This window comes from Eutrigla gurnardus (assembly GCF_963514095.1).
Source record: "Eutrigla gurnardus genome assembly, chromosome: 17".
Lineage (NCBI taxonomy): Eukaryota > Metazoa > Chordata > Actinopteri > Perciformes > Triglidae > Eutrigla > Eutrigla gurnardus.
In genome coordinates, this window is record NC_139928.1 from 18,891,855 (window position 1) to 18,919,835 (window position 27,981).

General features: G+C 41.9%; 3 protein-coding genes across 3 annotated transcripts; all 3 read left to right on the top strand.

The window, feature by feature from the left end:
- The first annotated feature begins 308 nt into the window (after positions 1–308).
- On the top strand, positions 309–11,300 carry eloa (elongin A). The gene is made up of 12 exons (XM_084032959.1): positions 309–452; positions 2,990–3,046; positions 3,598–3,710; positions 4,154–4,767; positions 6,241–6,566; positions 7,144–7,255; positions 7,795–7,947; positions 8,256–8,353; positions 8,669–8,849; positions 9,001–9,130; positions 9,368–9,552; positions 9,636–11,300. Exons 1-12 carry the CDS (start codon positions 381–383, stop codon positions 9,695–9,697), a joined length of 2,103 nt encoding a protein of 700 aa, XP_083889085.1. The 5' UTR covers positions 309–380; the 3' UTR covers positions 9,698–11,300.
- An 848-nt stretch (positions 11,301–12,148) lies between these two features.
- Positions 12,149–16,037, top strand: pithd1 (PITH (C-terminal proteasome-interacting domain of thioredoxin-like) domain containing 1). The gene is made up of 6 exons (XM_084032971.1): positions 12,149–12,470; positions 13,296–13,339; positions 13,657–13,734; positions 13,949–14,053; positions 14,499–14,607; positions 15,536–16,037. The coding sequence occupies exons 1-6, from the start codon at positions 12,279–12,281 to the stop codon at positions 15,635–15,637; spliced, it is 630 nt and encodes a 209-aa protein (XP_083889097.1). The 5' UTR covers positions 12,149–12,278; the 3' UTR covers positions 15,638–16,037.
- A 1,270-nt stretch (positions 16,038–17,307) lies between these two features.
- Positions 17,308–27,973, top strand: lypla2 (lysophospholipase 2). The gene is made up of 10 exons (XM_084032975.1): positions 17,308–17,331; positions 22,169–22,261; positions 23,635–23,666; positions 24,513–24,578; positions 24,811–24,858; positions 25,015–25,085; positions 25,722–25,795; positions 25,897–25,998; positions 26,123–26,293; positions 26,797–27,973. Exons 2-10 carry the CDS (start codon positions 22,184–22,186, stop codon positions 26,845–26,847), a joined length of 693 nt encoding a protein of 230 aa, XP_083889101.1. The 5' UTR covers positions 17,308–17,331; positions 22,169–22,183; the 3' UTR covers positions 26,848–27,973.
- The last annotated feature ends 8 nt before the right edge of the window (positions 27,974–27,981 follow it).

Genomic DNA, 27,981 nt, shown 5'->3' on the forward strand with positions numbered 1-27,981 from the left:
GCCTGGAGTAATATTATAGTAGTTTATATCTAAGAGAGGACAGGTGAACTCGTCCACGTGCCAACTCAGCGCTTTCGCTGACGTCGCCGTAACAGGTGTGTGCCCGCGTGGGTCAGCTGGGCCGTTACGTATTTCCGTCTGACACGACGGCAACTTTAATGTCCAAACATAATTGTTTTGCCTCCCCATTTCAATTAATAAATGAATCATTAATGCCATCATGGACGCTGCGTGATCCTTCACGTATTATTGTATACGTCAGCGAAACGCCTCTTCCTCCAGCAGCCGTCACTCAACCAGCGGAACCTCTCCGTTTTTTTCAGCCTCCCGTTTCAGTCAGGATGAAGTAGTTTCCGGGCGACAGGGTACCAGCAGTAAACATGGCGGAGGAACTGCTGGAAGCAGTGGATAGACTTCAGTCCCGGCTCCTGGAGAATCCGGAGCCTCGAAAGGTAACGACTGAACAGGTGGAGACGTGGCTCAGCGCCGACTGTCTCCCGAAACGCGACGGTTCGTCTCCGGTGGCCGAAACGAAGCTACGGCCACGGCAGCTCGGCGAAAGTCGCAACCGTTTTTTAAATGCTGCGTTCGGGGGCCGCTGTTCAGCCTCGTTTTCCGGAGAATCGTTAGCGTAGAAGAGCATTCAGGTGCTTTTAGTAGTACAAATTGTAGTAGTTCTAAAACCACAGTATTTTCCTGTAGTAGCAGTTGTTTTATAGATAATTCCTGAAGTTCAATGGTAGAGAAGTAATATGAAGTTGTGCCACCTTGTGACAACTGTAAAGTAAACCAAATACACAGGAATGAAAACCATGATAGCCCACCGATTATTAACTAGTAATAGTAGAGCTGACATAAATTAATTATAAATTAAACATTGATTATATTTATTTGTGTAGTGTTAAACGCAACCACAGATGTGTATTGCAAGTTTTGATAGGTTTAAATTAAATATACAATATTAACTCAGATGAAACAGTAAGACCTTTTCATAAATATCGATTTAAATAGATTTACCAACAGAACTAGCTATGGTTTTTGCACATTGTCTGCCCCTTAAAAACACAAATGGGACATGACAGGTTTTTTGCCATTACTATCCCTTCATAATATGATAAATATTACGTATGTGAGCTCATCTTCCATATATTCTAACATAACAAGGTGGGCCAGGTAGTTGGGGTATGTCTGAAAGGAAAACAAACAGTAGAATACATGCATTTAAAATAAACTATTATAAATAAATAAATAAAAGGAATTTTGCCTTTTTTAAAATACAAATTTCAAAGACATTTGTGGTGTTTTTGCTGAATTAGCTTTGTGAGCTTTTGCACTACGAGAAGTTGTGTATATCATTAAATGTTCCAGTTTTCTACTTCATTACAAATCCATATTTTCCTACATATTTGTGGTTCTACGTTTAGTAATGTGGCATACTGTTAAAATGAAGTACTTTGGTATCTTAATACTTTGGAAGGACATGTGGAGACAACACTTGGACGTTATATCATTCATTCATTTTAGAATTCCAGGATTTCCGACAGCACGTGAACGCACCGTGTGAGACGTCACGATAATTAAGGGGTTTTAACTAGTTATAACGTAGTTCTTTAACGCTGGCTTTTAGCTCATGTTGACGCCACGGCTTGGTTCAATACACGTCCACAGACACTCTGACCTAGCCGTTAAAATAACAACGTAAACCCCAACGTGATGCGTCTGATAACAAATCTCGGGGCCAGGAGTAGCCGTTAGCCGTCAAGCTAACAAGCGTTAGTATCGCGAGTAATGACAGTTACCGACCCCAGGCCTGTTAGGTTCAACTGTTTTTTATCACATTTCAGCTCACACTGCAGCTGCACTGGGATCTGCTCTTTAAAATGTTCACAACATGAAGCGGATTCGGTACAGTTAACTGTCTCCCGAGCCTTCTTTGTTTACTTCCACTGCTCAAATGTGACCTCCCAAAACAAAGCAGCTACCGTGCGCGTGCGTGTGTGCGTGTGTGGTTGCTTTGCTAAACAGAAGCTATATCCGGTTTCCAGAAGTCAGTCTTTTTTTTATTAAAAATGGCGAAATCACAGCTGGGTGATTTGATCTACAACGTTACCGGTCGGTCTCCATTACGCAGGGCTGTGAACGCTGCTGGTTTCAGTGTGTATTAATGTTTCATTTAATTTAACCTGTAATGAAGATGTCAGGGAGAGAAACTCAACCACCACATATACACACCAGGTGGCATTTCTCTAGCTCTTTTTTTTTTACCCCATAACAAAAATGATGTGAGCAAAGTGAGTCCACATCTGATAATATTGTTATTTATGCAAATCACCCCGTTAGGTCAACAGTGGTTGAAACCTGTGAACAAACCAGTCGTGCACATACAGTGATTTGAATCTGCTTTGACATATCACAATACAGCCACTGACACCTCCATCCAGTCTTTATTATTACGATGATGATGATTTATTTGTTCTGATCACTGATGCTTCACCTCTTCTGCCGTATCCAAATCCAAACAAGGAGAGAACGGTGTCAATTTAATACTTTCTTACCGTAACTTTACACCAGAATACTAATATATTTAAAAAGTAGCCGGTTATTGAATAATATTTGAAGTAAGTTTTCTATGGACGTTAACATAATCTTAATTTAAGGTTCGCTTGCTGGATTTCCTCGTTGCTTTTAACCCCGTCTCCTGCTCTGATTTAGCAGATGGAGTTTGCTCTGTCGCCATGGAGATGGCTTGGGTTTGTCGTCACGTGACCCTTGGCATTGAACTTTTACTGTGTGATAACAGGTGGTCGTCCACGACAACTAAGCCAACTCCGTGTCCGTGAGATGGGACTGGGGGAAAAAAACAATTCTTTAGGATTAAAGATATAAGATTTCTGTGTTTTATGGATAAAATATTGAGAAAGTCACGATAGTACTTGCAGTTGATGCAGTACATGTGTGAAATAATACACATGTTCTCTTGTTTTTGCAGCTCCTGAAGACTCTCAAAAGACTGGGGGAGCTTCCCATGACTGTGGACATACTGGTGGTAAGCATCCTCTTGATCCCCAAACTAGAACGTCTACAGTGACCTGCTGGTCCAGTAGAGAAGCAGTATGGGGGAAGAGCTCTTAAGCAAGGCATTGAATCGCTGACGAACAGAGCAGAAATGCTTTGCTCAGTCAGCCTCTTCTTTCTTGTCAGACGTGATTTATGGAAATTATCAGCACAGCCTCCACGTCTCCCGACCACGAAGCTGCTAAATATCATCCGTAGAAGTAAAAAGATACAGACGTGGATGTTCAGAATCAGAAAGGAGTTTATTGTAGTACTAGTACTGTAGGGGAGTGTTTCAAAGAGTGCTTGGGGTGGGAGGGGTCGGCCATGATCTTCTGTCCCTCCAGGTCCTGGAGGGACGGCAGTTTGCAGCCGATCACCTTTTCATCACGCTGCAGTCTTCTCACTTCTCATGTGATATCTACGTTGAAAGAAATTCGACTTAAAGGATTCAAATATAAACAAGATTTCATGAGCTTTGCTTTGTTGAATTGAATAAGTAAATCCGGTCCGTGATGCTCTTTGTTTTGTGCTCTCTTGTAGGAAACTGGAGTTGGGAAGACCGTCAATTCTTTTAGAAAGAATCAGCTGGCTGGAGAGCTGGCAAAAAGCCTCGTGGCAAAATGGAAGAAACTGGTTCCTCAGTCTGCAGACAGGTACGTTCAGGGTTCTTGTGCAAACAGCAGTGAGGAAGTAGGGGGGGGGGGGGGGGGGGGGGGGAATCTGGAAATCTTCTTTTCCAGATTCAAATTCATGACCCAAATTATCCCAACATTCATTGCGTGTCGCGATGGTTGGATTTTAATCGGCATGGCGTCTACGATCAGATCAGCTGCTGGAGATGCAGAATGAAGTCTGGAATATATCATGAAGCATATCCTCCATCATAATATAAAATAAACAGAATGACTCCATTTTAATCAGATGGCAATGGACGCTGTATAGGGACACTAGAACAAGAGCTGTGGTTGATTCTTTACCCTGTAAGAGGCATATTTATGTTGTTCTTGGGTCAGTTAAACTCTAAAAGCTTCATGAAATGTAGTTATTTATTTATTGGAAATGGTGTTTCTGACCACTGTGTGTGTTTCTACCTCAGACCCGCCAACGTCAAAGAGGCTCCGCGGTCACACTCACACCCCCGAGGCCCCGGGACCGTTGGAGGAGGAGGAGGAGGCCACAGACGCACCCGGGAGCCCTCCCCCGAGGAAGAGCCCTCCTTCATGGAGGAGGAGGATGAAGAGGAGGAGAGAGGCTATCACACGAACTACTCGCCCTCACCTCCTCAACACCAGCAGTACAGCCCCCCGCAGGAAGGAGGCTACCAGTCAGACGAGTACGGGAGCCCTGAGCCGGAGCCGGAGCCTGAACCTGAACCTGAACCTGAGCCTGAGCCTGAACCTGAACCCAGTCCTCCTCCTCCTCCTCGCAAAGAGGTCCGCCACGCCAAACCCAGCAAAGAACCCAGCAAAAACCACTACCACGGTTCCCACGGCGACAGAAACAGGGACAGGGACGATGAGCGACGGCAACGCCACGCACAGGTGAGCGGCGACCAAGGAAGAGGAGGGGGAGAGGAAGGCAGCGAAGGGAAGAAACGCAGCGCCGACAAAGAGAGACAGCAGAGTCCGGTACCCAAGTCTGCCAAGCACAGCAGGAAGTCCACCGCGCATGAGAGCAAGAGGGAGGAGAAGAAGAAAGGAGGAGACGATGGTGAGTGTGTTTGTGTCTAATGGAAGAGGCTCACTGTGACAACAGAGGGACCTCGGAGGCATCTCTGTCCTGTTTGTCTTCTGCATGGACGGATTGTGAGGACATGGAGGAGCTGGAACAAGATGATACAGAACGCATGTAAGATACTGTCAGACAGAGACAGATTATTAGAGCTACTTAAGAGGAAACAAGGCTGCAGAAGTAAACACCGAGGTATGATTACAATACTGTTTATCTCAGAATAGTTAAATAGGAAGAATTTGATGTCAGATACCAGGAGTTGTTCTCCTGAGGAATAGTGATAACATGAATTTCAGCCTCTTGTTCTTCAGCTCCTCTTCCTCTAGACGTCCAAACGGAGGACGTTAACGTTTCTCCACGCTCAGCTCCTCTCTTACTAGCTTTGTTTGAGGGTGAGACAAACTAGCGGCTGGACAGATGTTATGCTGATGTGTTACTTGATGACTTCATCACTTTATGGACGAAAGTTGTAGGCTTCGACACTGTGGAGACCTTAAATCCTACGAGGCATCAACCATGAGATGGATGATGTGACCGCCATCATTTATTACTAAGGCAGTTCCATTAGTTTGCTCATGTTTGGAGAGCAGACATCCATCTGTTGTCTTTGAACAGTTTGCACTTGTTTTGATGCTCCGGAGCAGAAATCGTAAACACGACGCTAACAATGCATTTGCATTTCATAAACCTTTTAGTCATTGTAGAAGCCAAAATAACGATAATGCTGTTATAAGATGATGAGTCAGGCTGTTCTGTGCACCAGAGAACATGTTCCGGTTTCATCAGCCAACAAAATGGAGCCACAACAGAGACATCCTGTCCCGACTTATCTAGATACCGTCGGTTTGTTTGGTGATTCCCGTCTGCAGAGTTACCAAACGCTTTCTGACAGTGAGTGATTGTAAAGAGTAGATCTTTGGCTACTGTGTGTTGATATACACCGCCTATTAAAAAAAGGACATTTCCCCATTTTATTGCTTTTATAAATTCAATCATGGTCAATATAATTTGGCTTTTTTTACTTTACAACAACAACAAAAACTCTTACTTTGTAGACATCTGCTTTTACTTTGAAATCAAATTTTTATTTAGTAAATTCTTGTCAAGTAGCCTAATTATATTGACCATATAAAGGTGAAATACTTTTTCTTCTGTCTTTTAAAATACATTGAAACTAAGAGGAAAAAGTAAAAATATTGTTTTGTCCTAGAAAATAATTTCTATATTCTCTTATTTACCTTTCACTACAAATGAACTACTCGTCTATTCAGAACAATAACACATATTATGCTAATGAGCATATCAAATAATAGTTTATGGACCAGAGTGATTTGGTTATATATGTGTAAAAGTCTCCTCACATCGTACCACATGAAGGTTTGAAGACATTAAATAACGCCTGAATACCCATGATTCACTGCGTCTTCTAACTCTTGCTTCTCTCGTTTCCAGGGCGACCGCGGGCCCCGAAGGACACGCCACCCAAGGAGGAGGAAGAGTACTTCGAGACCCCCACCATGTCCTTTGAATCTTTCCTCACATACGACGCCCCGATACCCGTCAAGAAGAAGAAGAAGCCATCATCGTCATCCTCCTCATCACACAGTCGACCGTCTCACTCCTCTTCCTCCACGTCGGCCTCCTATCGTTCACGCACCCCTCCGCCTGCCCCCTCCTCATCCTCCTCTTCCTCAAAAGGGAGCAAGGCCAACGGCACTCAGAGTACCAAGAGGTCACATTCAGGCTCCAGTTCGGCAACGCCGGAAAAACGCAAGCGGGTAAGAACAGCAGCCGAGACGATTAAACATTTAGATTTATCTGTAGAATCAAAGTATTTATTTTCTCTAATGGATTCATCGTTTGGTGTAAAAACATTAAATCAATCAGTTTTCTTTTATTGCAGAAGCCGCTACTAGAGAATATTTGGCTTTTTTGTGTGAGGAATGCCAGAAAAGATTATAGAAATTGTTCCTGATTCATTTTCTGTCGACTGACTATTTAATTAATTGATTAATTGTTGCAGCTCTAAGTTGTAGCTTGTAGTGTTTAAAATCTGAATTATCTACTTTTTTCTCACAAAACTGTGCTTTTATTTTGTAGAATTGGGCTTGTTTTGCTGCATTTTATCCACTGTCGAAATAATTCAGACAATTTCAGACTATGACAAGTTTAGAGTCTCGACCAGACACCTTCGGTTCTGATAAGTGAAGCCAGGGCTGAAGTGCCTTAAACTTCCATTCTGTCTACTGGCCATCAGGGGGCGACTCCTCTGGTTGCTTCAAGACTTCTGATTGCATGGAAGTCTATGAGAAAATGACCCTTTTTATCTCTATGTTAATATGATGTTGTTTGCAGGTGGTTGAGACCATCGCGACTCTTCCTGAAATCCCTCTGCCAGCGATTCAACCCAATTACAGACCTCTGCCCTCCATCGACGTCACGCCGCTGTCCCCGCAGCGACGGAAAGGTAACGGCTTCATCTCAGAAAACGTTTGTCTTGTTCCTGAAGCAGCATAGAAAGTGATGACTGTCATTTTATAGCTCCAAGAACTCACAGTGTGTCCACGGTAATCCTCATGCTGCGTGTTTCTAATATTTATTTATAGAGAAGCACGTTCACTCCTCGTCTTAATACTTGAACTTCTGCAGTCGACTTTCTGCAGTAACCTGATTTCCTGCCACCAGGTTAATACAGTGAACTCTCTGTGGAACAGGAACTGGTTTCTTGTGTCTGTCTGAGTGGAGCCCATGTTCCCAGTTCACCCATTGCTTTGGCCATCGGTCATTGTTGAATGTGAATGTGTGAACATGTGTCTGTAACTCTGCAGCTGTAAACCTTTTAGAGGCTTCTGGCTCACACCACATGGTCTCCACGACACGTTCCAACAAGTGAAGTGAATTTGTGCGTTTGTGCACATTGTAATCTTGTTTTTCTAGTCATTTCTGTTACAGTTCATCCTGCCCTGCTCCGTGTCACGCTGTTTCCCTTTTATTTTATGCTTTCAGTTCCTGTCAGCAACGACGAGGAGGATTCCGGGTTCACGGGGAAGCGGTTCAACTCTAAGATGGTGGTCTACTCGGGATCAAAGACCGCTTACCTGCCCAGGATGATGACTCTGTACGAGCAGTGCATCCGCGTGCTGCAGAACAACATCGACTGTGAGTGGAGATGCTGTTTGTTCTTTAATATTCATGAGCAGCGGAGCTACAAAGCAGTTACAGATCCTCCCCAGCAGATGGCACCAGAAAGCCTGCAAAAAATAAAATAAACACTAAAATGTATTCCCCAAGTCATGTTCGTGTTTTATTTGGCATTAAATGCAACTAAAGTCATTCAGAGTAACAAATGAGAAACAGAAAGCCTTCGCGATCTCCAGTGTGACAGTCAGCATCTTAAGGCGGTTAAAACGGATGAACACGACCACACGACACAGATGTGACTGTCGGCTGCCTCTCTGCTCTTTCAGCCATCGCTGAGGTTGGAGGAGTGCCGTTTGAGATCCTGGAGCCGGTGCTGGAGCGATGCACGCCAGAGCAGCTGTACCGCATCGAGCAGAGCAACCAGGTGACACACACACACACACACACACACACACACACTTTCTGTACTTGTGAGGACCCTCATTGACATAATGCCTTCCATGATGCAATGCCCGGTGGGCATCCAACCATCCAAGAGACACATTGCTGTGGTTTTATTTACAATGTGTTTTAAAATAAATGGAGCTCAGAGTAGACTTCAGGGGCAAAGGCCAAAATAACAAACTCACCCACATAACAAAATCAAAGGAAGCAATAAATGAGACGAGGGAGAAAACACTATAGAATGATGAAGCCAGCTGGCGCCCCCTTGTTGATGTTGTTCCCCTCTTCCTCTCAGTGGTTTACGGAGGAATCTGACGAGCTGTGGATGCGTCACTGTCAGCGGGACTTTAAGCGTGAGTCTCCTCAGGAGTACGAGTCGTGGAGGGAGATGTATCTGAGGCTGCACGACGAGCGCGAGGAGCGCCTGAGGATGCTCACCCAGAACATCTCCTCCGCCCACGCCAACAAGCCAAAAGGTGGGAGAAGCACTGAGTCGCCTTTTAATCTACAATATTGATGAACACTAGAAAGTTGGAACGATGGATGTGCGTTTCTACGGAAACGTCACAGATGGATGTTGACTTCATGAAGGTGGTTTGAGTGTTTTGGTGGGTTTTTTTCTGGCAGGGCGGCAGGTTAAGATGGCGTTTGTGAATTCTGTCGCCAAGCCTCCGCGCGACGTCCGCCGCCGACAGGAGAAGTTCGGCACCATCAGTGGGTCGTCAGCGAGCTCCACCGCAGCGGCAGCTCCCATCAAGTCAGTATCACAGCCAGCATGTTTGGGTTTGGGGTTGTGATTTTGAATTTGTACCATAATAATATATATGACGATGATGATGGGACGAGCAGCTGTGATTGGTCGGGGGACCGACACAAATACTGTGTAGTCTGAACCAGGAAAAGAGTGTTTACAGTTGATATATCTTATTATCACAGACATAAAATATTTGGTGATTAAAATTGTTTGTTTTTTCTCTCTTCCTGTGGCCTTCAGAATAAGACCAGCTATGGACTTCTCTGGTGAATCAAGCCGCTCCTCTTCCTCCCAACTTGACCCTTTTCCCAGCTCTTCTCGCTCCTCATCACTAGGAGGAGGGGGAGGAGGAGGAGGAGGAGGACCTGGACCTGGACCTGGACCTGGACCTGGATCTGCCGCCCGGGACAAGCCACAGGTCAAAAGTAAGTGTGTGTGTTAATTGTCCTGAGTTTAAGAACTGTCTGAGTTCTTTTGAATCTGACAAAACGTTTGTTCTTTCTGGCAGAAATCGCCCCCATGATGGCCAAAACTATCAAAGCTTTCAAGAACAGATTCTCCCGCCGATAGTGTGAAAGAGACTGAATGTATTTTATGAATTCCAACTGTGTTTTTAATTTAAGTTTTAAAATTTGACTGGAGACCCCTTACAATTACACACACACACACACACACACACACACACACACACAGCATCATCTTTACCACCAAACATATCGTAGGAATCTTTCAGTATTGGTGGAAAACATGGCTGTGTTTTTAAAACAAATCTTGGGGAGGTCTTTGAATTTGAAAAGTATTTAAATCAGAAATTATGGTCAAAGGGTGTGAAGTCTGTTAAGAAAATTATGTCACTTTTTACAAGATGCAAACGACACACACACACACACACCTGCAAACGCACAGTCTGTTACTTTTCCTTGTTTTTAGCAGCCATTCAAAAAAGGAATTGCTCGACCCTTTGGGAAATACTCTTTTTTTGCTTTCTTACAGAGAGTCAGACATCAAAACTGATCCCGCTCACATCCGTACGCTAAATATGAAGCTGGAACCAGCACACGGTTAGCTTAGCTTAGCATAGCTTAGCATGAAGACTATAATCAGCGGGGAAACATAGCCTGGCTTTGTTCCAAAGGTAACAGAATCTGCCTGCCAGCTCCTCGAAATCTCAACGAATATGTTTACATCTGGTTTGTTTAAACCCGTTGCCCGGGCAACCAGTGAAGACACCAGGGAGATACGGGTTGGGACCTAGATGGTAACACACAGAATAGTCCTTTTATAACACAGGAAATCACACATTATTTTGTACAAATTAAACAACTGAGACATAATGTGTTAAGTAGTGAGCTTTTTATGAGCCGTGCTCGTTTTCTGTCTTCATGCTAAGCTAACTAGCCGGCTGTAGCTTCATATCTAGTACGGACATGAGAGCAAAGTCAGTCTTCTTATCTAACTTTTGCATAGAAAGCAAATAAGCCTACTTCCACCTAAAGTACCAACCTTTTCCTTCATGTGACAGAAACATTACTGATTATTTTTCATTTAAAGAATAGTTGTTACTTTTGCAAACGGTACACTACACGAGGAAAATCATGACTCACTTTTTGTTTTTTTTACATAATGGCATGCATGGTGCACGTCAGCCGAGACATCAACTGGCTGGTCAAAGACTCTGCTTACACACACACACACACACACACACACACACACACACACACACACACACACACACACACACACACACACACAGAGCATCATGCAAATTTAAATGGTGCATTTTTTTAATGTTTAGGGCTAAAATGATATCAGTGAACTACACACACATACATTGTAGATTTATTTAACCCTCCTGTGGCTTCAGATCATATTTTCCTGCTGTTGAATGTGTGTGTCCCTGTTTATATCTGCTTCACTGTGACAAATAGCTTGAGAGAATGCTGAACAGGCTGCAGGAAGAGAAGGGAAGAACAAGGAAACACAACTATGAGGAAGAAAGTTAATAGGACGTCTGCAGTTTCAGTCTACAACAATGATGAGATGTATTTATTTTCAACACTGGGACCTGGCACCCCACAACATGGGCCGAAAGGAAGTAGATTAAAAATTGTAATTTTATTAGATTTTAATAAATGTTATATGGTAATTTTTATTAAAATTGACTTTTTGCCCTCAGAGGCTGTGTGTGTGTGTGTGTTCAGATTGTTTTTGTGTGCTTGGTGGTGTTTTGTCAACACAAACATCCTTTGTCTGTTGTATCATTTTGTGTCTACATTTTCTCTCAATGACAGAAAAAGTCAAAAAGTCTGCAGAGGAGGAAGTACAGTATTGTGAAGAAACTGTCACTGGAGTATGCTCTGTAGGCCTTAATAAAGAGATATTGGAATATTATTTACATAATGGCACCCTTAACTCATGTACTGTGGCATTTTTCCCGATTAAACCTGCATTTTGTGTTTTTCCTTTCAAATATCTCATCATTAACGTCCAGGATCTAAAAAGATGGTGACCTTTTTTAGTGCTTACAGTTTATATTAAATTTTCGAAGTCGTAGTTAAATTTTGCTCGAGCTGATAACTGTAAATTAGTATTTGAGTATATTAAAGTTGCATAGCTTTATATTTTAGGGAGGTTATTCAGATACTGGGGGCCAGGACCTCCCATTACGGTTTCCTGTCGATGTCTACATGACTACAAAAACGCGTCATGCCCTTTAGGAGGTAGTCTACAACTTGCAGAGGATGTTTTTCTTTGCCTTCAAAATAAAATAAACCCGTTTAAATACATTGTTCAATGAGGCTAGCCTAAAATCTCACATGTTCTCGAAGACATGCATTTTCCTTAAAAAAGGCAAGCGTTATAAGAGGAAAAGTGCTATTAAGTGATTGTTCATTTAAAAGTATGTTATATCAACAAGATTGCTATTTCTCTTCTTATGCCACTCGAATCGGATTATTTTTTGGGACAAAAAGCTTGTTTAATTTTGAAAATGTCACAACGGAAGTAGTTTGTAACGACCATTCGCTTCCGCAAAGTGAAACTTGCTGATCGCACTTGTTCACTTTCTGAAAACGCACTGAAGCAGCTGCGGGTGGTTTTCTGTGTTCGATCTAAATACAACGGGAAGCAGCTGCGTTTCTAAAGCTCCGCGATGTCCGGTCACGGTCACGGTCACGGACACGGCTGCGGCTGCGAGGCAGAGCATGAGCCCGCAGAGAGGGGCCTGGAGTACGGACTGTACAGTCGGATCGACCTGGAGAAGCTGCAGTGCCTGAACGAGAGCAGAGACGGGGATGGGAAGCTGGTGTTCAAACCGTGGGATCAGCGGAACGAGCGGGACAAGGTAACCGCCGCACAGAGCCTCCGCCCCGGTCAGTTATCCCGTGTGTCCCCCCCGCAGACCCACAGAAGTCGTGTTGTCGGAATGTGTGTTAATGGGCTTCCGTAGCGAAGCCTCGCTGTGAAGCTGCGCAGTTATTCAATCAAGCCAAACTTTATTGACATCGCTGAGGCTGCCAACTCACATGGATGCAGTGCAGTGAATAAACTTCACTGATTAGACTGGTTGTAATCCAGTCATGGACAATTACTAAGTACAATTACTAAGTACAATTACTGAGTACTCAAGCAACCTTACTTAGTAACTGTACTTAAGTATTTCTTCTGAGGTACAGTAGTTGTTATTGACTGCAGTTTTGTAATATATAATAATATCTAACTTATAACTAAGAAGGGTCTTGTACTTTGGGCACATTCAGCTGATCATTTACTTTGAATCAAGGTATTTTATTTATTATGGATGTACTTTTATTTAATTGAATACTTATTCCACCACTTTTGAGGTCATCATTATTATGTTAATACTAGTATTTTAAGATGTTGGTGCTAGTCAAAATTACATTAAAATAATTGATCTGATGTTTGTAATTGTCTTTTTTTAATTGATTAATTTGCAGATTATTTTTCTTAATAAACTGTTAAAAAATTAAATACAAAATGTTTGAAAACATCCCATTGCTAATGCTTATGTTAATGTGGCCCAAAAACCAGTCAAACCAGAAGCCCATTCTGATAATGTCTCCTGCAGTTTGTCATGTTTGTTTTAATGCTGCTGCTACTCTGTGATTATGCAGTAATGATTCACAGTTGTTTGTCTATTTTCTCTTAGTATGTGGAGAGTGATGCAGATGAAGAGCTGCTGTTCAACATCCCGTAAGTCCTGAAATCATCATCATAATGAGCCTGAACTTAAACTTTTTCTCCTGAATGAAGACCGTTTATCCTTTACTGCCTGTATAAATACAAGTATATTTGTAGATGGCAACACACAAGTTATTATTATGAAATTATTAGTTATGCAGTTACTAGTGCAGTTCTTTTTTCGTAATTCACTGTTCATCTCTTGTTACAGCTTCTTGTTGCTCGCAGCGTCATGCGTTTTCTCCTTCAGATAGTGTTTCTTTGTGGGGGTTTTTTTGTCCTGTTTGGTCAAAGATAGCATCGAAGGAATTGTGTTTCATCTCTTTCAGTTTTACTGGCAACGTGAAGCTGAAAGGCATCATCATCTCTGGAGAAAATGACGAATCTCATCCAGCTGAGGTTCGACTGTGAGTCTCTGTTCACTGCTCATTTGATTAGGTGGCATGGAGTGGTTTAACTCCATAGGCCACCAGAAAACCTCAAAACATTGTTCATAAATGAATTGTCTCTGTTATGAAAAACAGTGTTGGATTGAAGTCCTGATTCAATGACACTGATCTGCAGTGAAGTGCTTTTATCCTTATATGGCAGTGATTTCATGAACTTACTTTTTCCCTCCAGGTACAAGAACATCCCTCACATGTCATTCGACGACACCGGCAGGGAACCTGAGCAAGCCTTCCGACTCAACAGAGACCCGACTGCTGAGCTGGAGTACCCAACAAAGTGAGAGCATGAACAGTCTTTGTTTCATCACCTGAGTGACTTTGTTCCCAAAATTTCATTTTCCACCAGCCTAGATGTACATTCAAGAAATCGGCTGTTTAAAACCAATGAAATTAAATATATCTATATGATTCTGGCCACGATTGATGACACAAGACTGAGATAATTGATGATTAGCTTATATGTAGGACACTTGATGACATGATGCAGTGAAATCCAATCTTCGTTATCTGGTCAAAGAAGCGTTAAAAACACAAGTGGAACCAACTCTCTGCTTTTTCTTTCTGTTTTCTCTCAGTATGTCACGCTTGTCTCCACTTGTACACGTGTATATCTGTTTCTATTATATTATAAGTCCTCCTCTACACACTTCTTGCCAAAGTGTCACTACAGTTTATTATTGTCTCAAACCCAAGTGTCTCACCCGTTGTGTGACCGTTTCCAGGATCGCTCGTTTCTCCAATGTGCAGCACCTCTCCATCCACATCTCGAAGAACTTTGGAGCCGAGAGCACCAGGGTCTACTACATCGGTCTGAGGGGAGAATACTCGGAGGTCAGTCCCAATTTTAAGTTTCAAGGTTGTCATTGTACAGGTTTACGGCATTAAATGCAGTTTGTGGTCCAATTTGCTACATTAGAAACAAAGAAAAAGCTATAATATAATATGTGGAGGATGATTTAGTCTCACAGCCTGAGAAAAGAAGCTGCTGATGATGTATTTTCATCTGCAAACTTCTCAACAGAGTTCTCTTCATGTTTAACTATGTGGATCAGATAAACTAGTTGGTCTTACTAACCGTCTACGTGTTCCTACATGTAGGAACTTCAGAGTCTCACTGAGTTTTTTCAGGACGGATAAACTAATAAAGATCTGTGGTGTTTTTCAATGATTGGTGTGGTAATGTGCGTCAGATCCCACCTACACTGAAAGGAGATATTATATTGACTCATCTTTCATCCTGAGGGCAGCAAATTCTTTCCCAAAATATTTTGGTATCTCTCTGACGTGACTCCAGTTTCTCTTCCGGCCCTCCAAAGAGCCCCTGCATGTCAGTCACTTGGCACGGTGCTGTTGTGGTGACAGCTGTGTTGGCTGTTCATGAAGTCCTTTATTGTAATTAACAACAAGCGGCCCGTGTTAACTGTAGCCATTATCAACTCATTACAGTATCCCCTATTATTTTGGATGTTCTGTCTCCTCACGTGATTAAATCACGGGTCACCACTTTGCACCAGAGCTCAGACCAGCGACGATCATCGGAATCAGAAATACTTTATGGATCCCTGGGAGAACATTTATATGTTACAGTTGCTTTTTTATAGAAACATAAGGAAAATTCAAGGAAAAATAGAAATATAGGTTCATGTAAATGTATTTTACTGTGTAAAATAAAATGTAAATTATCTTCTTCTTCTTCTTCTTCTTCTTAAGTTTGTCTTTGCTGTTAATTAACCTGTCTTCCCCTCCATGCGCTCTTTAGGCTTACAGACATGAAGTGACCATCTGTAACTACGAGGCGTCAGCGAACCCCGCAGATCACAAAGTGGAGAGCATCATCCCGCAAACCAACTTCATTTCCTGAAGACGCTTCAGAGAGTCGGGAGGAAGTGAGAGGACGAGAGGTTTCGGTGGCGTCTGCTGGCTACCGTAGACAACAAGTCTTAGAGGAATTCAACGCCGCGTGGCGGCACGTTGGTTGAGCTCGACCGCGACTCGAGCACTGAAATCTGAAGACCAGAGAGCTTCAGATGTGAATGGAGGTGCCGATTAGTTGCTCTGGTTTCTATGGCAATAAAGAGTGAAAGCTTTGTGTGGGCAAAAATCTTGATAATAAATGCATGAGCTATTTCACACTCTGATAAAAACCTGTTGTTATCGGTTTAACCTGTATACGCTGATTCATGTCTAAAGATATCCACTACTTCAATAATGTGGCAGATTATCTTAAATAAACAGAAGGCTGAAAATATACGTAAGTGAATGTGCTTTTTGAGTGACTGGTTGCCACGTTCACACCCTGCTTTCATATTTGGCTTTTAAACATATGCAGAATAAAGGATAAACAGCGGACACCGTCAGAAAATACACATTTTTAGTCATTCTGGATGCACAAGCACCTTTTTTAAATCCCTCAAAATTCATATAATTTCAGTAAAATACATTGATTTGCCTTTAGTTAAACCAACACATTGTTCCCTAACTAGTGCTTTATTGTTTCTGCCACCTAATGGTTTATTATGTGATGATTAGATGTTAGATGGGTCTCTTTCTATAGAACAAAATGCTTTATTTGCCTGTCCGGGGCTTCATCCTGTGATGATTCCCAGCAGCTGCATGTTGCGTCAACACTGTTAATCTGAGGGACCGAGAGGTGAGTAGAGGTGAGGGATTGATGGGGAGCCTGTTTGAAGTATTATCACTGAGGCTTGGACCAGAACCAAATCTTCCTGCAGTAGAGGTCTATTTTACACTCAAATACAAACATGTCACATGGATGTTGCCATTCAATCAAAGCTTAATCCCACAAATTCCCTAAAAGCAATATTGTTATCTTCACTTCCTGTTTTTCTTTCCACAAAGGGGTTATGACAGTCTTGATATCATTGGTAGTAATGCAGTGTCATCATGTAGTCAACGGCAGCCTGAGAATGCATAATATGAGTGTAAGCTAAGTGTGGAGGACCATAGAAAATATGATGTTGGAGCTCTACAATAGTACGAATAGTTTGTTTTGTGCTTTATAGAGCTCTGAAATGTTTTACATTCAATATAAATGATTTTATGGTTAATGATGTAACTATTTATGTTATGTTGTATAGTCAATTCTCATTTACTGTTCAAAGTACTTATAGTTACATGTGGAGAACTCAGGAGCCCATCTAAGTGTCCCATCTTAGTCCAATGTGATCATCTACAAGTTATTAATATCATTTTTAGATGACTCTTTGAAATGTTTAGTTGTGTGTGTGTATATATATATATATATATATATATATATTCACAGCAGTGTAGCACCTACAGCAGAAATATATTTCAGTTAATTGAAAAAATGTAATCATATAAATAAATAATAAAAATAAATATCGAGATGTATTGGTTCTGTTTTTTATCGTTACCGCTTTACTCTTATCGTAATAAGAGAAAGAGAAATCCATGATGTTATTTACGGCAGGGCGTTGCTATGCGATGACGTAACCACGTTCTGTCTCCGCCCCTTGCTCGAGTGCAGCCAGTACCGGAAGTTCCGTTACGTCGCGCGAACTGGGACAGCAAGCGGTAAGTGTAATGCATTTGTATGAGCTAACGGGCCGCGGTGTAAATCTGAACCACTTTGACCCGGTCCAGACCGATTCTTGTCGGGGCTTTTTGTTGCTTAAGGTGTCTTCTAAAAAACCGCCGGGGCTGCGAGTCCGAATTTTAACCGATACGTTAGCCTGAGCTAGACGGAGAGAGGGACACCGGCACAAGACAATACAAATGAATGTGTGTGTGCGCGGCGCGCGAGCGTGTGTGCGCGCGCGCGGCGTTAACGTTTGCTAGCAAGCTCTACTACAACTAGCCCCGGTTGTTGTGTAGCTGTGTGTGGCCAGCCATCGTTAAACCGAGATTAAAGCCCAGCGAGAGGCTTGGGATAGTCAGGTTATTTTCCGGGGGGGGCAGCCGAGTCTTTGCTCTGCTGAATGCCATCACTACTGAGGATGATGGGTCGAATAACAGAGCTAAGCTTTAACCATTGTCTCCTTCCTCTTCGACCCCCCCTTCCCCTCCCCACCGCCCGCCCTTCAACCTGCGATGCTTAATCCTTAATCTTACACCAGCGGTTTAACTTGACCCCCTTTTTTACACTTTGCTCTCTTGACTTCCGTGTGTTTCTACATCAGCTAGCTATATTAGCCGAGCTATTGACCTCCATCAGCATCAGGCGGAGAGCAGGGCTAGCTGCTGCTGGTGGATGGTGTGTGGATATGGGAGGGGGAGGAGGAGGGGGTGCCTGTCACTCAGTGCCGCATATTATCCTGTTGTTCGCCAGCCATGGGTAGCCATTGAGCAAAGAGCTGTCTGAATGCTGCAGCCTGGTGTGTGCGTGTGTGCGCGCGTGGAAGTGTGCGCGCGCAGCCGTTTGACGTCCACGCACACACACAGACTGCAGCAAGACTTCTTTTTTTTTTTTTTTAACGTTAGACTTAAATGTAATTGGAGTCATGCAGGATGGAGACTCGTGATGTGCTTTAAATTGACTGCAACACACAGTGTCTTTCTTTTTCTTTCATGCTTTGTGTGTCACCTAAAAGTAACACGGAGCAGTGAACTGTTGACTTTAAAGTTTTACTCCACCACCCGAGAGATCTGTCACAATATATAATATGTCAGGATTGTAGTCTTTAATCAAGAAATCACTCATATCCACTATCATTTGGCAGAATCTTTTTCTCTGTAACGATGTGGAATGGCAGAGAATGAGGGGGTAGAGACAAAAAGTTCCCTTGCTGCATGAACAAACTTGGTGCCACAAGCAACACCTTTTAAAAAATTATAGATACTACTGGAAAAAAGAGATTGTTTTCATTCATTGCTTAAACATTTGCTGTAGTTACTGTAAAGAAAATAGTGAACATATGTCTCGAGAGCTAAAGGCAAGGTCTTAAAATTGCTAATTTTGTTGCAATGGTTTAAAAAAAAATCCTGCTAATCCTCACATTTGGCAGCATAACCAGCAAATGTTTGTCTTTTTTTAATAAATGACTGCAATGAATAAAATAATTAGAACTCAAAACATTAGTCAACCCACAGAGAATTAATCACCAGACATTTACATAATCAATTAATTAAATTAATTTCTTAAAATGTAACATCCTGCTTTCAGTTTGTTATGTGAGCATTTTAGGCTGTTATATATTAATTTAGAAATACGTATTTGTGGATTTTAGCCAGGTAATCAGACAAAATAAGCAATTTGTTGCTCCTCCTTAAATTTGATGTGCAGATTAATTGCACACACAAACACATAACAGCCACAGCCCTAATACAGCAGCGACACTGAGAGAAGAAGACTAAAACAAAAATCTAATCAGCCATATGCGTCATTTCTACCAATAAGTCTTGAAGGCTCCTCTGGCAGTGGACATAGTTGGTACATTTCCATCCACTGCGTAAATGTTTATCATTACTGGCAAAGGGCTGTGGGAAATAAAGGAAACATTAATAATGAAGAAGTTGTTGCCGCATCCATTTAAGGAGTCCATGATCAGCTATAAGTCGTAGATTAAATAGAATTTGTAGAACAAGCCGGTTTTCCGTTGTTTTTTTTAGGATCCAACCTGAATTGGACAAGCTGCTTGTACACAGCCTGACACTATTTTTAACCAGCAGCCTCCTCCAGAAGCACAAAGAGTGAGCCATTGTTTCTCACAGCATTGAAAATCCTCACAGTTTGTTCCACGCTGGTTCTCAGGGTTACGGCTCGCTGTGAATCTGCTCAACAATAATAGGTGGACGGGAAAAAGAGGGCACGATTGTGATTAATCACGCTTTGCATTTTGCAACCATGTTTAGAGAGCCTGTTTCGAACAGATTGTTCCAATGTTCCTGTACTCCCCCATCTCTCGCTCCTCCTCTCCATCTTTACTTATCATCTCTTTGTTTCTTTCACTCCTCTTCTCGTGAGGTCTACTTTTAGTCGCATAATCCGTGTGGCTCTGTCTGTTCCCACTCGTGGGTCAGAGTCCAGCTAAATTACATTTGTTAAAAAGAATATGGATTAGAATTTGGTGACTGCACATCTGAGGAAAGAAGAATTTTGTTTCTAATTTCACCTCTTTTTATCCTTTAACATGTATTTAAATTAAACAATCTAACGAGTTTTGAGGGAAATCAGTTTGACAGACACATTAAATGTGACGAGGGGCTCCGATTAGACACAGCATTTGGTTTAATCGTTAACAATACATTGTATTTTACAAGCTTATAATGTCTTTTTATCGCAAAATATGAATCTGAACAGGAGATATACATTGCTGCTAGATAAATGTACAATATTTCCCTCTGTGGTGAAGTAGTAGTATAATATGGAAATACTTTTGGTGCTTAAAGATTCCTTACACACACTTGCACAGCACTGAAAGAGACTATTTCCTGGTGCTTAAGTCTGCCCAGTTATTACTGATCTATTACTCATTTGTCAAGGGTCAGGATGCCGGGCAAAAACAGCCTTCTTTTGTCCACACGTTGGAAGCCTAAATCACACTTTGATCATCCACTTCCACCTATTTTAGCTGAGAAAATGACCTTCAGGTGATAATTTGTCGCATGCCAAAGAGCAAACACAATGAACGGGCAAAACGGCGGAGGAATTTTAGCGCCCGTAGAGTGTAATCCCTCTCAAGGTTTACACATTAACCTTTATGTTTCAAACTTTTCCCTGTCTCCTCATCGCCTGTGTGCCAATCAGGCAGCGCGTCGTCTGACCGGCCCGTCCCGTATTACCTCATTCTTTATCACAACAAAAAGTTAAAGGGCATTAAGGCTGTTACCGCTTACTGTAAAACAACCACCTGATCTCATGTTTGCTGTTGATGGCTGACTCACTGTGCTGAGGGATGGACGTCTGCAGAGTACAGTAGAGGGGGGGGGGGGGGAGGGGTGGCGTTTCATTTGGTTAATGAGTCCGGTCACTTGCTGACACACACAAACCACACACACGCACCTCATGGCTGCTGTTTTAGGTTCAGCAGCGGCTTCATTATGCGCCTGTGCATACAAGTGGTGTGTTGAGCTTTGGCGTCGCTGTCGTCAGACTGGAGGGCAGCACAGATAACCAGCCGGAGGTATGGCTGCCAGAGAGGGCTGCTCATTGTCATGGCTGATGTTTGAATAACCCTTTTAAGACGACATGACGGATACGACTACACGACACCGCCCATTTCTTGTGTCTGTATTATTTTACTTGTGCGAGGAAGAGAAATTTATTAAAATTAGACATTTTAATACATTTCAGTCAGTTTGCTGAAGGATATCCTGCTATTTCCTGCATTAATTCACATTTCTATCATTCTAGCAAATAAAATTGGCTATAGTGCCTTCCATTATAATGGTATATGAAGCTGCACTGATTAGTGATTAATTGCTATGTTCAACAAAAGAAAATAAATCAGGAATAGAGTCAATACTGGACTTTTAATTAATATATATATTTGGGTATTTAAAAAGATAACTTAATCAGTTATCTCGATATGACTCACCTAGTTTGATTTATGTATTTTTTTTAATCTGGTGACCAAGATATAATATGTAACCTTATAGGTAAACATCACTGTGGGCTTAGAGAAAATGTAAATTCCAACTTTTTATTATATTTAAAAAAAAAATTCAGACACTGAAAGATTAATTGAGAAAATAATTGGCAGATTATTTGACAATAAAATTTGCTGCTCTAATGGTATTCCAATAAAAACAATTAAATTATATCTTAATAGCTGCATTATGAATTTGCAAACTCTATTTAAAATCACATTAATTCCACAAAGCTGTCGCTGCTCATGAAATCTATCGCTCCGAGTGATAATTGAAGGCTATGAATATTAATACATTGTAAGAAATTCTTTTCTTTTCTCCTAATTTTTGAAAGAGAGATTGAGAGTTAATCAAACCAAAACCATAAAAGTAAGACAAATATATGATTTTTTAGAAAATGATGTGCTTATCTGCTTTAGTGAGCTTGCACAGTTCACTTGTCCTGCAGATAAAAAAACAGAGTAAACAAGTGAATATGATGTTATGAAATGATTCCAGAGCCCAGGGCTCATTCATTAGATGCAAAACACACAACAGTTAGATTACTTTTTACTAAGATGACTTTTAAAATAAAAAAACATGCATCATGTAGCAACGTGCTGCAGAAGCTTGTGGTTTTGCTGCAACCACAGAACAAAATATACGAAGTTTGAGCTTTGAGGTTATTTTTAAATCTTTGTTATCGGTCATGTGAATGGTCTCGTGGTTAATATGAAGCCTCTTTGTTTGGTCCCAACGCACATGACAACATAATTTATGTAATTCCACACTGTGTGATCTGCACTCAGCTGACCATTTTTCCTGTCCTCCCTTCCGACTCCAGCACCTCTTCCAGTGTATGTGTGGCAACAACATGTCTGTGCCGCTGCTCGCCGAGGCTGTGACGGTGTCTGGGATGGAGAAGGAGACCGCGGCGGTGAGTGAAACCGCTTCACCTCCCATATGTTCTTGACTTCAGAGCGTCTTCCGGTCGCCGGGCAGCTGTGGGCGGCCGGGAGAAGGAGGTTCTCCGTGGCCGTGTTTGGTGTAGGAACGGGGAGTTCTCTCCGATACCAGTCTTGCTGAATAGATCGGACACTCACTGCTTTGTCGTGCTTGATATTTAAGAGAGATCTGCATCAAAATAGCTTCCCATGCAAATGGTCTTTGCTCTTGGCTGCTGTTTCTCCAAGCAGAGAGGTTTGAGGCAGGAAGAGCCTTTTTCTCATATATTTGTTGTTGTTCAAAAACAACAAAATTAGGATGGGTCAGGTATTAAAAAAACAATCTGATAGGACTTCAAATATTTGTCTTTTAAAGAGATTTTTGTGTTCTTTTTAATAAAAGTAAAATCTTGACAGCTGGCAATTCCTAATCTTCTTTATGACCCACGTTGATTAACGGGGCTTAAAGTACGGAGTAAAGCCGCGTTCAGACTTACAACAGAACTGTTCAACTGGTGATTGCTGACGGGAAAGATGAAATACTTGATGCTGTGATGACTTCCCATAGTTATCACACCATAGATATCTTGGATCCTGTTTCAGCCTAACCAAATATATGTATGAATAAATAAGGGTTTGCTTATACAAGCGCCATTTATTTAGATTATGATGAGTTTGATGAGTCAAAGTCCTCATCATATTTTTTAATATACCTGTAAAACATCATCCTTTTAACAAGAATGTATTCAGTCTAGATCATTACGTGAAAATCCTTATTAAACGTGGTAAAAAACACAAATCCTTTGTGATGAGAAGCCACACCTGTAGCTGCACCTGAAGCACGAGGCGTAACAAGTACAGGAGGGTTAAGCGCACACGTTGTGTCGATGCTCAGCGTGATCTGACTGTAAAAAAGACATGAGCAGGGATTTGTTAAATAGCGGGATCAAAGCTGACTGTCGCTGGTCCCGGCTCCCAGAGCATCCTCCATGGGAGAAACCTGGTTTGATCTCGACAAAGACAGCTGAGTCTTTGATTTCCTGCCAACAAGCAGTAAATTGCCAGCTTTCTAAATTGTTTTTATTCCCTTTCATGGTTTCTCGGCGGGGAGTAGTGTGTGTGGAAACTGGCAGTGAAAGCTCATCTTGGCAGGAATTAGAGATTGGCACCTGTTTTCCCCTGTTTTGGAACAAGTACGCACACTTAGCAGTAGTACTTTGTGTACTACAAGACAGACGTAGAGAGATGTATTGTCCAAATTCAACGAGGGTTTACAATCAGAAAAATCTTGGTTAATTTGAGTGTGAATTTAAGAGTCTTATCAGATCTAAATAAAATGTCTTAACCATGTTTTTCTACGTTGCAGGTGATCTTCCTTCATGGATTAGGAGACTCAGGGTGAGTGGTGTTTTATTCTTAATTCATTTTATGAACATGTCTGTTCATGCAGACCTCAGTGAAAGATTTAATCATCCTTTGCAGCTGTTTTGAACAGTCATACGTTTTCATTATTTGAATGTACTGTATTTTTGAGCAATATCAGAGTAGAAGTGCACCTGTAAATTCATTTTATTTAGAAATGATGATGTTTAGACAACATTAAGTATTTGGAAGTTTGAAAGCCTTTGGTTTCTTTCACTAAATAAAAAAACAAAGCTTTGTGAAAGTGACACCTGGAAGGCAACATCAGGCTTCACCTCTAGCTCTGTGAAACATAATGTCACATATAGTGAATTGTTATTTATTAAAACAATATTATCCGGTAGCAGATCGACCCATTGTGATCGATCCGGCTCTTTGAGTCGTTATAAGCTGATATCAATATCAGTGCATTTCTAATCTGCTAACAAATAGCTATTTTTGAACCGTCAGAGATACATGAAGGGGTGCTGCGTGTAAATGCTGTTAATTGATGCCCTCGTTCATGTAGTTTAACTTCCATCACTGACAACATGGTGAATCACTCATTTTAAAAGCCCTCAAACTGCCACTTGATGTCGGGTGATTCACATAATCAGATGTTAAATCGTGTCGGTGGAGAGCAAAATATCCCCTTCTGGTCGGTGTTTTCCTCTCGAGTACCGTATTGCACTTCAAGTGCTAATGGAGAGTTTGTATTTATAGGCCACATACAGTGCTACACTCTAGGCGTAGTACATTTGGGTTTTTGATATGCTGCATATTTGTCATCTTGCTGAAGCCGGATGAGAAACAAAGAGTGTCTTTGTCTCTGTTTTCTGTCAGGCATGGGTGGGCAGACACTTTGACGGGGATCCAGCTGCCTCACGTCAAGTTCATCTGCCCCCACGCGTAAGTCTTTTTCTCCTAGTCCTTCTGTCATATTCTATTCCTCCGGGACACTTGTCAACAGGGAGGAGAACTACCATCTATTCCTTGGTGTGGAGTAACATGTGAACAAGCACCTCAGAATCAGCTTCAAGCCAATAATGACTGTCTTGTTGAGGGAATACATCAATACTGTAAACAAGTAGTTGCTGGTGATGATCTCCTACGCTGACTGTCATGTTTTCTCCCCCCGCAGGCCCCCGATGCCCGTCACCCTCAACATGAAGTCGATGATGCCCGCATGGTGAGTTGGCGTGATGAAACAGACGGTCTTTTAGCTACAACACTGGATGCTTTTGTCTCCCCGGACACCACAATAGGCCGCCACGCCGGCATTGACAATACTGCGATTCTATCCATTGACTTCCTTTAACGCCCCGCCTCTGCTGCGTGCGTGCAGGTTTGACCTCATGGGTCTCAACCCCGACACCCAGGAGGACGAAGCTGGAATCAAGAAGGCCGCAGAAAACAGTGAGTATATCTGAAAGTGTGCATCGTTATACACACACACTTGATAATTGGTGTGATTATCTGATTAATGGCATAACTACGACTTTTTGTGATAGTCATACATTTCAGGCATAACTGACTGTTTTCCCTCTTTTATTTAATAATCATTTAAAACCAAGGCAGGAAATGATGTAAACAAAGAGGAGGAGATGAGGCTTCAAAACATTCAGACACATCATAGTCAATGATGATAACGCTATATAGAAACATAAGACAGAGAAAACATGTATATAATAAAGAGACGTAATGAGTTTTGTTCTTCTATATGATTAATATATTATGGAATTGGATGAATTTATCACTTTTGGGTTGATAAAACTTCTGCTTTTGATAGAAGAATGTGACAATTTCTGTCCAGCTTTCTATCTACCAGTTTTTAAAGTGTTTTACAATTATTTTTGTCGAGTTTACAACGCTGTCCTCCTGAGAGCCAAATATGGATTGAAGATCTGAGGCTCCACCTGGTGGTCGGAGAGATAAAACAACTCCTTTATGTATGGAGTAAAAAAAAACAACCAACCTAAAAGTGACACAGGTTTTGTTTGATAACCGACTTAACGTGTTGAATAACACACATTTATTCTTGCTTTTCTCTAGTCAAGGCCATAATCGAACATGAGGTCAAAAATGGGATCCCCCCACACCGTATAATGCTCGGTGGCTTCTCACAGGTTGGACTTCATGTCTTCCTATTGTCTTATATTCCACAGTATGTTCAGAAATGTGAATGAATGCATGTAATAAAGTTCTCTCTTCCTGCATTGCTCCTCAGGGTGGGGCCTTGTCCTTGTACACCGCCTTGACCTGCCAGCATCAGCTGGCTGGCGTTGTGGCCCTCAGTTGCTGGCTACCACTTCACAGGAGTTTCCCATTGGTACATTCACAGTTTCTCTGCCACCGGAATCACATCTTGTTCAAAAGTTACTTTCCATATCCAGATGTTCAGGTTTAGCTGGCTTTCTACGGAGTTATTTAAATCTTTGTTGTCTGTCCTGCAGGCGGCCAGCGGCAACAAGAACATTCCCATCCTGCAGTGCCACGGTGAGATGGACCTCATGATCCCCGTTAAATTCGGGGCCTTGACGGCAGAAAAGCTAAAACACATAGTCAACCCTCAGATGATCACCTTCAAAACCTTCCCAGGGCTCTCTCACAACTCCTGTCATCAGGTACTGTACTGTGTTGTGTGTTTTCCTGCTTGTGTGAGGCTAAATCAGTTTGAGTGTTTGACTTTCATCTCTTGCTTCTCCCGGCCAATGTAATTGCGATTCACAATATTATATGATAATTATTAAAAATCTTTAAGTGGCACATAAACATATTGGTAACACTTTACATGGGAAAGAATATATATTCTTTTTTCCACCACAGATAAGACATCTTTTTTTTTAGTGAACATCCTTTTAAGTGAAAAATAATCTTACATGAGATAAATCATAAATCATAAGGTCTCCCTGTATTAATAAATTATGAATACATTTTTAAAAAGTATTTTATTTGTCCTGTATTTTCCTTAAATCCGGGTCTTTTTTACTATCTAGCTTTTTCAAGTCACTCATGACTATATTTATGATTATCACCACAATCCACTTATTTTGTTTTTATCGCGATCCACGATAAAACCCTATATCGTCCCATCCCCGGTACCAACATCCACTTTGCTCTCTTGCAGGAGATGGCGGCTGTAAAGGAATTTATCGAGAAGTATTTGCCCCGGATCTGACCTCACCTCATCCCCACTGTGACCCCCCTGAGACTCTGATCTCTCACCCCTGATCTGCCATTCTCCCACAGGAAACAGCCATGAGCACCCCCCTCTTCCACACACATCTGGCAAGAAAAACAAACGCAAGCATGAAACCACGCACACACATTTAATAACCCTCATGATTTGATCCACACTGCGAAACAAAAGCTACTCTCTTTCATGCAATCCAATCCGATAACACCAATAAACACACTGATTTGATTGTAGCATAATTCAGCGCTCACACTCGCAAGTCTTAGCCTTTCGGAGGGAGAAACATTGACTCACACAATACATTCCCTTTGCTTTTATTTAAACAGCCTCTGTCTGTCGCCTCCACCAGACCTCTGCTTTTCTCCACCTTTATCTCATTTTGCTTTAAACTCCAGCTGTCACATTCTCTGTTGCTTCCACCACCACGCCTTTCCCTCTGTGATCGCTGCGTCAGGTCGGAAGACGTTTAGTGGAGAGCCAACGATTATATCTGAGTCAGAGAAGGTGGTTGACGCCTACCTGATGCTGTCAGCGACCGCTCCAAGGAGCAGTCGGACCGGATTTCACTTCCCGATCATTCCTATGTGGAATGGGGCAACACTCATTTGCTGCTTGCCATTCGTTGACCTACAAGTTTCAATCTGTTTGAATTTAGACACCGACATCGTCACGCTCTCCAATGCATCCGTTTAAAAAGAAAAATATGGCTACATGGTGGCATATTAACAAGCAGCAGAGAAGAAAGGATGCTGAGGTGAGTTCAAGGACAGTGACGGATTATAAAAACAGATTTAATCAACATTATACCACTCTATCTCCTGTCCCCTCCTGATTCTTTGCTACTCCACATGCCTAAATTTCGCCAGGTGAATTTCAGTCTGACGGCGGCTTCACCCACAGAGTCCAACCCCCCTATCCACCCCCCCACACCCCCCATGATGTGTTCACTGCAGCCTGTCCGGGTCTAGCATCGGTAAATTACCTCCAGACGCCCCTTTTAATTAGAACATGAACTAAGGCCTCGCATTTCTTTCTTTTTAAATGAGTGTGATAAAATATCTTGAAGGATATGAATCCAATTGAAATAAAAGAAAACTAATCAATTGAAGCTTTTGC